Source organism: Phoenix dactylifera, chromosome 15, assembly GCF_051530095.1.
Source record: "Phoenix dactylifera cultivar Ajwa chromosome 15, Ajwa_hap1_PhDact_Kaust_v1.1, whole genome shotgun sequence".
Classification (NCBI taxonomy): domain Eukaryota; kingdom Viridiplantae; phylum Streptophyta; class Magnoliopsida; order Arecales; family Arecaceae; genus Phoenix; species Phoenix dactylifera.
In genome coordinates this window covers 14,788,235-14,798,442 of record NC_143204.1, presented here as the reverse complement: position 1 = coordinate 14,798,442, position 10,208 = coordinate 14,788,235, and the positions used below count along the sequence as shown (strand labels likewise).

General features: G+C 41.1%; 1 protein-coding gene across 3 annotated transcripts; it reads right to left on the bottom strand.

Annotated features, from left to right (window-relative positions):
* On the bottom strand, positions 1–4,959 carry LOC120113228 (GRAS family transcription factor). Of its 3 annotated transcripts, XR_015973557.2 has the most exons (3): positions 3,222–4,959; positions 1,225–1,357; positions 3–618 (listed from the first exon to the last, which is right to left on the bottom strand). XR_015973557.2 is itself a non-coding variant. In XM_089927507.1 (2 exons), exon 1 carries the CDS (start codon positions 4,620–4,622, stop codon positions 3,252–3,254), a length of 1,371 nt encoding a protein of 456 aa, XP_089783633.1. In that variant the 5' UTR covers positions 4,623–4,959; the 3' UTR covers positions 1–618; positions 3,222–3,251. The 3 variants fall into 3 exon arrangements, 2 of the variants coding, with proteins under 2 accessions (XP_089783633.1, XP_038989954.2); XM_089927507.1 differs by lacking the exon at positions 1,225–1,357 and having other exon boundaries at positions 1–618; XM_039134026.3 differs by having other exon boundaries at positions 2–1,357.
* Between the last annotated feature and the right edge of the window lie 5,249 nt (positions 4,960–10,208).

Here is a 10,208-nt window from a genome sequence, read left to right as displayed (position 1 = left end):
ATTAAAAGCTTTTCCTCTTGACTCTCTTGTGAATTATCCTTCAAATGTTAAATACTAGAACTATGACAAAGTTTGCAAACTTCTCTGCAACTTGGTTTCTTTCCTGGATATTAGATAATCCGATCAAGAAGAAGAAAATAATTCCGTTAACTTTCTCAACTTGATTTTCTTAAAAAATTTAGAAAATAAAAAATAATGAAAGTAGGGTTTTGATTTTTTTAATTAATAAATAAAAAATTAAGTTATAAAGTTTGTATTTATACTAGTGAGATTGGCCCAGTTAAGACAAAATCTTACACTCATCTGCTGTTCCTAATGGATGAGTTTACCCTTAATTTCTTTGGGTATGATTACTAAGAGTAAATGGTGGTCAACCTGTGCACCATTATGGAAACATCATTTGTCCAATTTGATTTTGAAAATCTTTTACTACATGTAACATGCTTTTACACGATCATGTTAGTTTCATGTTGTTCCTCTCTCTGACACTATTATGGGAGATATGACTTGTAAGATGCCTTTTTCTTCCATCTCCTAGGTTCATCATGAGGAACCAATTTGGCTTTCACAAGCGCTTGAAGTTTCTGATCTTGCTGAAGACTTTTGAGGAATGTAGAGCTGTAGACAAACATACAAATTTTTAGCAAAGTTGTTGGTAGCTAAACATGGGAGTCAGCCAATTTTGATGGCTATTATTAGTGTAATTGATCTAAAAAACTTGACAGACATTGTTTGTTGAACCCATACCATCTACAAACAGAATGACCACTCTTTTCCAAATTAGATTGAAGGTCATATTAAACCGTCTTCAATTGGTTTTTATCAAAGATCTCCTACAACTTTAACTTTCTTTGGTTCATCAGCTATTATCTCAATGCAATGCCAACATTGATTTAATAAGCTGTTTAAGCAAAATCGTAGTTGGATGAAGTTCTATTATTGCAATTTTGTAAAGCTTCCCTCCTCTATTACGTATAGTTCCAAGATAAATCCATTTGTGAGCTTTTCTTATTTGTATCAACTCAGTCCAGATGGCAAAAAATAGTACAGGGTGTTGCCTCATGGATACTTCGAACAAAAATAAACTAACACAGCAGAAGAAATTAAGGAATGAGATAGATACATTGAATTGAAGAGTGGGATTTGTTGAATCTATCATTAGTATCATAACAAGCATAACCATAAAGATATGTCAAAGTCTTTAGAAAATCGCCTACCACCCACCTTTGAAAGTTCATGTTGTTTTCCAACAAAACGAAAGTAAAAATAACAATCCATTGAATTATATCTCGACAATTTGATTGCTCAACATATCCTCCATAAGTTTTGACGTCGATCAAGGTTCCTAAAATGATGCCTGCAAATGTCGAAAAAAAATCTTTTAAATGAGTAGAATATCATCAAAATTGGATATCAGAAGACAAAATATCCCATCTTAGAAGATCGCTAGGGCATTGTGAACTGCAACATATTTAAGTTGTAGTCTTATGGATCTTTAGTTTTGCTGTACCTCCTTGATAAAAATAAATAGTATATATTGTAGCTCCATGAACTTTACATCCCACTTTTAGCTATCCATAATATGGTCAAGAATTCATTTGTTCAGGCAAGATATGCGCATTAGAAGCCTTCAAATAGTCTCGTTCTTCTTCTTCTTCAAAAAAAAAAAAAAACAAAAAAGAAGAAGAAGAAGAAGAAGAAAAAAAAAAACTAGTTCTAAGAGTTGTAGGCAGTAAGACATAGTTTCAATGTGTTGATTTAAATCCTTGTTGAGTGCATAATCTATTATACAACATTCGTGGTTGCGTTGGGAATAAATCGAACATCATGATCATTGCATTCTTTTCATGAAGTAGAAAAGGTATTGATTCTTTACCGTGACTATTTTGCTTGTATTTTGCCTTTATAGTTATTGTGTTGAAGATTACCCTCAAGTATCCCCACAACCATCTTCATTAAAGAGATGCATCCTTTAATTCTTCCCTTGATAAGCGTGTTGCATAGATTTCAGGTGAAGGTTCCACTTATTCTAGTGCTTCATCTGAGTATATTTTATTATGTCTTTTCTAGTATTTCACTTCTACGAGAGGCATTTTATTCTCATGTTGCTACTGATCTTTTGAATTCTTTGCTTATGTCAATTTCTCTTAAATAAAAATTGAGTGCTTTTGATCCTACTAGCATTCAAAGATCTCTTCCTAATTAAAGAAAAAGATATAAATGGGCGATTTAATTTTTGTCTCCACGTCTCCACAGAGCCAAATCTCCTATATCCTTAAGGAATGAGAATGAAAATTTATATGGATTTCATCCATCTAAACAATTTTACCTGAGCCTTCTTTTTTCTTGCAAGGACTTCAAGTCTCAGTACATCTTTTGCTAATATTCAGCTATTGAAAGTAGTTGAGATGGAGCTTTGCAAAGATTTTGAGAAGAGGAGACGAGCTCCACCTGGAGAAGGGCCTCTGAAGTAAACTATTTGGCTGAACAAGATTGTCCAGTATTAGATATCAACTTTATGCTCATCATTTCAACCATATCCTTGGTCTCGGAATTCCTGATTCTATGCTCTTTCGCTCCAGCAGCAAGTATAATATATGCTATAAAGCAAGCATCGTTATTAAGGTTTTTTGTTATATATACGAGGTGGGAAACAAATAGTTACCAATAAAGAAAATAAGAAAGATGGGGCACTCAAGATCAAACAAGCACGCGCGAAGAAACAAAAAGAAGAAACAAACAATTTATATATTCTCTTTATAATCTTGAACCATATCCACAAAATGATGAAGACAAACAAATCTTTTTCTCTTTTTTTCTTTTTTTGAAGGACGTAGAAGTTCTAGATTTCATAATCATAGTAGATAAGACTCCATGATACATTTCTTAAAAAAGTGGATTAGCATAGTTTGGTTTTCACTTTCGTTTTACCAGACTCCAATAATAACTAGGTTATGCTCATGTAATCCTGAAGTGCTCAAATGGACCCTTGCCCAGAAGAATTGTCCTTAAATGAAAAACCTAAGTAGAAATTTGGAAGAAACGGGATCCTCTTTCATGCATGCCTTCCCCACCCACTGCCAGTGCTTAGAATGGAAACTATGTATCCAAAAGTGGAGAGAGAGAGAGAGAGAGAGAGAGAGAGAGAGAGAGATCCATTCTATAACAGATACTAAACTTAAAACGTAACAAAAGAATCAACAACGCTGAAAAGCACTTACAAAAGCTTGATCCATGTAGCCAATATATCCTCATGAAGGAACCCAAGCAGTAGCAAACACCACGTTGTGGCCCTTCCAAGTGAGAACCAAGTCTTCCTCTTCCCTCTTCAGCCCCCACCCCGCCGAGTGCTCGTCAAGCATCGCCTTCACCTCCCCCACCGCCTCCTCGCCGAAACCCACCCCACGAAACCCCGCCGCCCTCACCCTCTGCGCCCACCTCCCCTTGGGCTCCTGCCGCTCCACCCTCTCCAAGCCCTCATGGGCGATCACGTTCTCTATCTTCCAGCGCACCCCGGCCTCGTACCACCGCCGCTGCTCACTCCCCTTGGGAAGAAACGTATCCACAGCATCATATGGTATCCACAGATAGTTGAATGCTGCTCTTAGCCTCCCAACCACGTCGCTCGCCGTGAAGTCAGCGTCCTCATCCACAAGTGTAACCAAGGTCGGCTCGAGACTGCGTAGCGCCTTGAGGAACACTGTTCGAAGGGATATCGACGAGGGCATGCTCATGGTGGAAGAGATTGCGCAGGCGGTCTCGTCCGGGATGTAATGCAGCATCATCTGACAGTTGACGATGAGGGCCTCGCCTTCAGAGACTAGCTGTTGAACTCTCAATTGCTCTATTAGGGTGTCGAAGGCGTCGGCCGGATTCGAAGGGATGACTTGGAATTCCATTGCTACGTTCTTGGACCTTGCGAAATTGAGCAGCCTTGCACCGAGTTCATCATAAGAGAGGCCTAGAATAGGCGGCGGCAGGGCGGTGGTAGCTGTAGGGCTCGGGATGGTGATCCTGAGGATCGGCGGGCCTTCGGGGCGGCTGGCCAGTAGATCGATGAGGGTGGGGATCTGCATGCAGTATGTCGTGCCGAGGTCGACGATGTGGACGGCGGGGAAACCCTCAACAGCTTCGGCGATGGCTGCGTTGGCCGCGGAGTAGCCGAATCGGTGCCACGGAGTGAGGTCGATGAAGCTCGCAAGGTCGACGGCGGAGAAGCGGTGGGTGTGGAGGGAAAGGTCGGCATCGGCACGAGCAGCGGCGACGGTGAGCATCTTGCAGGAGCCCGTCCTGGAGGCGCGGGTGATGAGGGCGTGGAGGCAGGCGGCGCTGAGGCGCTGGCTGGAGTCGCCGTCGGGTGGTGCGATGTTGTGGAGGACCCACAGCAGCTGCTGGGCGAGGGTGGCGTCGTTGGCCTCCACGGCGTTGGCGCAGTGGACCAGCAGCTGCTCCATGCAGCCGGCGGCGTTGAAGCTGCCGAGTGACTTGGCGGAGGTCGGGAAGCCGGGCCACGGCCGGGGCCGGTGGAGGGGGGCTCTGGGTGCGGTCAGGTCGAGGCACAGGCCTAGACCACTGAGGTTGAGTGGGGGTGGGGGTGGTGCACTCTCAGTGAACTGCATCATGGGAGATAAGAGAGAGAGAGAGATAGAGGGGGCACAAGTACAACTACAAGACTAGCTCCAGATGTGTGGATTTGGTATTTGTACCGAGAATATATGGAGGCGTGTGCATGTTGGGATCTCTTGTTCTTGTTCCAATGGAGGAGAGAAGCGGAAGGGAATGGTACATCCCAAAGCCCCCAAGTGGGTAGTGTTGTCTTTGAGTGAAGGAACCCAATAAATGACCCTCGGTACAAGATTAGCTTATTGGAGAAATAACATAGCACAAGGGGGCTTGGTGCTTAGCTGTTCATGTGTGTGTGAATGAGAGAGTGTTCAACAGATGACCCTTGATTTAGAGGAGGACTGAATGGAAGAAAAGCCACAACATAAACCTAGTTAAAGTTGGCTCGGGAACAGTAAAGGCCCCTTTTTTTTTTTTTTTTTTGTACATCGGCGGTTTACACTAGAAAAGTGTGAAGATGACCAACAAAATCAGAAAACAAAATGTTGCGCAAAAGCATAGGCATAGTCCTGTGTAGTCTATGTAGAAAAAGCCTCCCGAGTAATGAGCCGTGAAGGAAGTAACCCAATCGATCTGCATCACCGTTCGCCTTTCGATATACGTGCATGGCCTGGTAGGAGTCAGCCTCCCTCAAAGCCCTGCGGATATCGTGGAGCAGCGGTCGGTTCTTAACTGAGTACTCCTATTTTCGGATCCACTCGATCACCGTGGTCGAGTCTCCTTCGAGAAGGATGCGACTCGCACATAGTACCCGCCTTGCATAGAAGACACCCTCTCAGGCTGCCCGAAGCTCCGCGGTCACCACTGACGAATCAAAAATTTTCCGCCCACCTGTTGCCACAAGTCTGGTGTCATGATTTCTGATAATAAATCCCACATCTCCGTAGCTCCCTTCTGCTGCTATACTATCATTGAAGTTCATCTTGAGAAAGCTAAGGAGTGGGGGCACCCAGGATACCAGTATCGTCCTAGATGCTGCAAGAGCAGAATGGGGGCCTCAGATATTACTGATCAATCTAGTAGGTGAAGTCTCAATAGTGCCGATGATCTCTGCTGATAGAATAGAAGATAAGAGAATGCGGCAGAGAAAGTTGAGGCTGAGCGAGAGCTGGGGGGGGGGGGGGGGGGGAGATTGGGATTGGTTGTTGGGGGAGGCGTCTTTTGTTGGGAAAATGGCTCCTATATTGGCACAAAAATAGCAGGAGACTAGTCCGGTGTGGACTTGGCACTTGGGCCCCACGTTAATACTATGAGGTGAGATGCCTTCTCTAGTTGAGAAAGGACGGTGGGGCGTGTGGTAATTAAACGAGGCTCGGCTCCAGGCATTGGTGGAGAGAGGAGAAAAAGAGAGAGAACAAGGAAAAGAAGAAGAAGAAGAAAAGAAGAGAGAGAGAGAGAGAGGAGAAGACATAATGAAGAAAAGCAAAATATTCTTAGATCCCGACATCTTGGCAGTTTCTCAACGACGTGTTTTTCTTTGCTACATTAATCGATAATTATATATATATATATATATATATTCTTTTTCTGGATTATTTTCTCTCGGTAAACATTTTTAAATGACCTTTATGATAGTGAAACTCTGGCTTTCCTCGTAGACTTAATGACTTCAACACCTTCGAAAGTATGGGCACTTGTGGTGATGCTTTTCTTTTTTGGACTCTGGTGGGTCTCACTATGTTTGCTCCGAGAGATTGGTTTTATTCCTTTTAAGGCAAAGGAAGGTACTGTTCAGTTGGCCAATGATTCAGTTTGTAAGAAGGTATAGTCGATCTCTTATCTCTGCTCGACATATCTCAGATTTCCGATGAACCATATTAAGTCTTGATATATCGTGCTAATCTTATTTTCTATTATAATTTGTTATTTTATTTAACAATTTTTGGGACTTGAACATATTTATTTTCGGTCTTTAAAGGCAAATGATATTTTATACTGCATGCATCACATGACCGTGCATTATATCTTTATGAACTTTATTTATCATGAGCTAAATAATTAGTCCATAGCAAGGGGATGAGCTGATCGGTATACTTGTAACAATCCAATACCTCATCTAAAATGGCTAGCCAAAAGTTATTATTTGGGTTCCTTGATTCTGCATAAGTACCTAACATCTACCCAGCGAATAACCGATTTGAAACTAAATACACGCCCGCACGAGTCTTCACATACTCTCCCCGTTCAAACTCTGACGTCATCGTCAGGCTAAGGGTTCAAATCCATTTAAATCTAATCACAAACACCACGATCGGTTCGTGGTCAGCCCCAATGGATCCATGTTGTAGTATCCCTTAGTCCACATAGGTTTTGGACCGGATCTGCTCTGATACTATTTATAACAACCCAGAACCTTACTCAAAATAGCTAGTCGGAAGTTATTATTTGAGTTCTTTGATCCTGTATAAGTATCGAAGATCTACCCAGCGAATAGCTGATGTGGAATTAAACGCACGCCCGTATGGATCCTCATAATAGTATATGGCTATATTGGTGCATGCAGTGTAGAATATAATTTTTAGTCTTACTTGCATATGAGGTTGCGGATTGTCCGGTAGGGAGAGAGACTCACGAGCCACATCATAATGAAATCATTTGGTCAGTTCAGTTGGGTCCATAGCTAGATCGGAGTTGGTACCATTAGTGAGTCACCCATTTTTCTTTGTTGGTGTCGACAACGACTTTTTGTTATTATCTACGCAACTTCCAATATCTATCTATCCTTTATCCCCACACTTCGCTCTCCTTCCACTAAATAGCAATCACTCTATCTCATGTACCTGACGCCAATGCATTTCTTCCTGCCATACAGCCTAGGATACCAAGTTGGATGTGCCAATGCCCCGCATCATCAGGCTACACCATTTATGTGAATTGCAGCTCTGTGGAGAGATGGTCCTGAATAGGAGTTAAAAGATTTGAAAAATTACAGAGGGTGGCATAAATGATTAGTTGAATCAGATCCATTGTTGAGCTGGTAAACTAGTTCAATCATGAAGCAACATGCATAAACGTGCATATACTGCCTATTTTTTCATTAATAGTTTTAATTTGTATGTGCGGTTTTACGGATGGACTGATCCACTGGCTGAGCGGTGGATCTGGTCCAACTAATCAGCACATCCATAAGGGCATGAGTGCTACTTAATGTCATATAATTACATTTAATTAGTTTTGGTTGAGAATTTTTTTTAGCTTGGCACTAGTTTATAAAAGATTATATGCATTTAATTAGTTTTGGTTGAGATTTTTTTTTTTTTTTTGGCTTGGCACCATTATTTGTTAAATCATCTTTCTCTATCAATAATTATAATGACACCAAATATACTCTCAAAGAAATAAAGAAAAAAAATAGTATTATTATTGTTGGTTGAGAACTTGGACTTATAATATTACTAAAGTGCTAGAAATATAACCAACAACAAAATAGCACAATAGGTTTGATTTTTTTTTTATTTGAATGTGTGACTAATAGGCATTTCTAGCCACATCAGTTGAGATATGAAACTGATAAAAAGGATGCAACCATATTATATCAGCTCTAAATGTCTAACCATATTTAAAAGATGATCCACTCGTATTAAGATATCAAGCTACTAGATCTAAACTGCCTATTTAGGCTGGCCATTTTTCAAGCCGCCAGTCTTAACTTTGATATCCATTTCTATTATCAGATTTAGGTAGAAAATGAGTCCGATATCAGTAATATCTATATCAATTTCAATTTTTAGTCGACCAATATGGATACAAATACAGCTTAATCAACTAAGCCCCTTCAGTAGATTGCATGAATTGACATATCTTAAAGATTCTCAGTCATGCCATTGTATCACGACTATGACCTTTGTGCCTAGACAGGAGGGCATGCAATTATTCTTATGACCATCTCATGGTATTTTGAGTTGTATAGTTTGTGTTCTTCTAGGCTTTTGCGCACAGCATACATTTCATCTGTTGACGAACCATGAAATGGTTTGGTTATATGCTTTATACCAAGCAATTTTGCGTTCCCAAAGACTCCTTAGATTCCTTGCCTGCCTCTCTCTATCTATCTATTTGGTGCGCTGCCCCCATGACAAGTTCTTCCCATACTCATTTGACATTTCCTGCTCTCAAACCATTTCAAGTCCATACCCATTCATGAAGCCTTCTTGCATGCTATAAAACACCAACAGCACCACACGACTCCCAACTACGGCATTCTCTCTCCTACTAATCGTACCTCCTCTATTTCTCTCTTTCCCTCTCTACAACCAGCCTTGCATGCTTTTTCACCACAACCTATATCGTCTCCTAACTGATCTCCCTCCCCCCCCCCCCTCTCTCTCTCTCTCTCTATTTTCCTTCCATCATAAGGAATTTGAGCAGGGAATTTTAGGCCTTGTCTTGCTCTTCTGTCTCAGTTTCTTTTCTACCCTTTGCTCTTTTCGTGGCCGAGGGCCGGTGGGTTCTTTGAGCTTACAAATTCCTATCTACAAGCATGAGCTTGTAAAATGGCCTTGATATAGAGGCTTACATGCAAATAATCCAAAACCCAAAGGCAAGTTAACCATACCAACCATCATCTTTTTTTTTTATAATGTATTATTTTATCACGATAAATCTCCACTCTCCTTAATTTCCAAATTATAAGTTTCAATTTTCACATATCAGTCCTTTTTCATAACCAAATCCCAAAAAGGTTCATCTTTCTAAACATACATCCAGCACTTAATTTTTCTTACAAACTTTCTGGGAAGGGATCCACTCTTCAACTCTCTCTTTTCTAATTGTATGCATATATAATTTTTTGTTGTGTCTAACATGATCTACGGAACCAACGAGAAGTCGGTGGACAAGACATGGAATTTATGTCGACATCACCCAGAGTGCTCCCCAGCTAATATTGTCATTCATTTGGAATGGACATAACCATGCGGACAACACCTGCTCCTGGATACGAGGCTTTCTAAATTATTCAGCTCCTAGTAATCAGATCTTGCGTTCAATCTTGCTCTTTTTCCATTACTCATGTTTTTGAGAAAAAACAAATAACAAGGTGGTCATCGAGCACTGCACAGCACTCTACATATGTAATAACTCAGGATCTCGTCCAAAAAAAGCTAGCCAAAAAAATATTATTTGGGTTTCTTGATCCTGTATAAGTATCTAAGATATCTTCGGCGAATAACCGATGTAGGACTAAACGTATACCTACATGGATCACATACTTCTCCGGTTCAAGTCCTAACATCCTCGTCAGGCTAAGGATTCAAATCTAATCCCAAGTACCATGATTGGCCCGCAGTCAGCCTTCATGAATCCGTGCTGCAGTGTCCCCTAGTTTACATAGGTTATAGGCCGGATCCGCTCTGATACCATTTGTAATAACCAAAGACCTCATCCAAAAAGACTAGCCGCAAGATATTATTTGGGTTCCTTGATCCTATATAAGTACCCAAGATCTTCTCGACGAATAATCGATGCAGAACTAAACAAACACCCACATATGTCCTCATAACAGAGGATCCTTGGATCCCATCCACTCTCTCTCTCTCTCTCATATCTCATCTAGGCTGAGGTTCAGGATATCATAGAAAAAATTC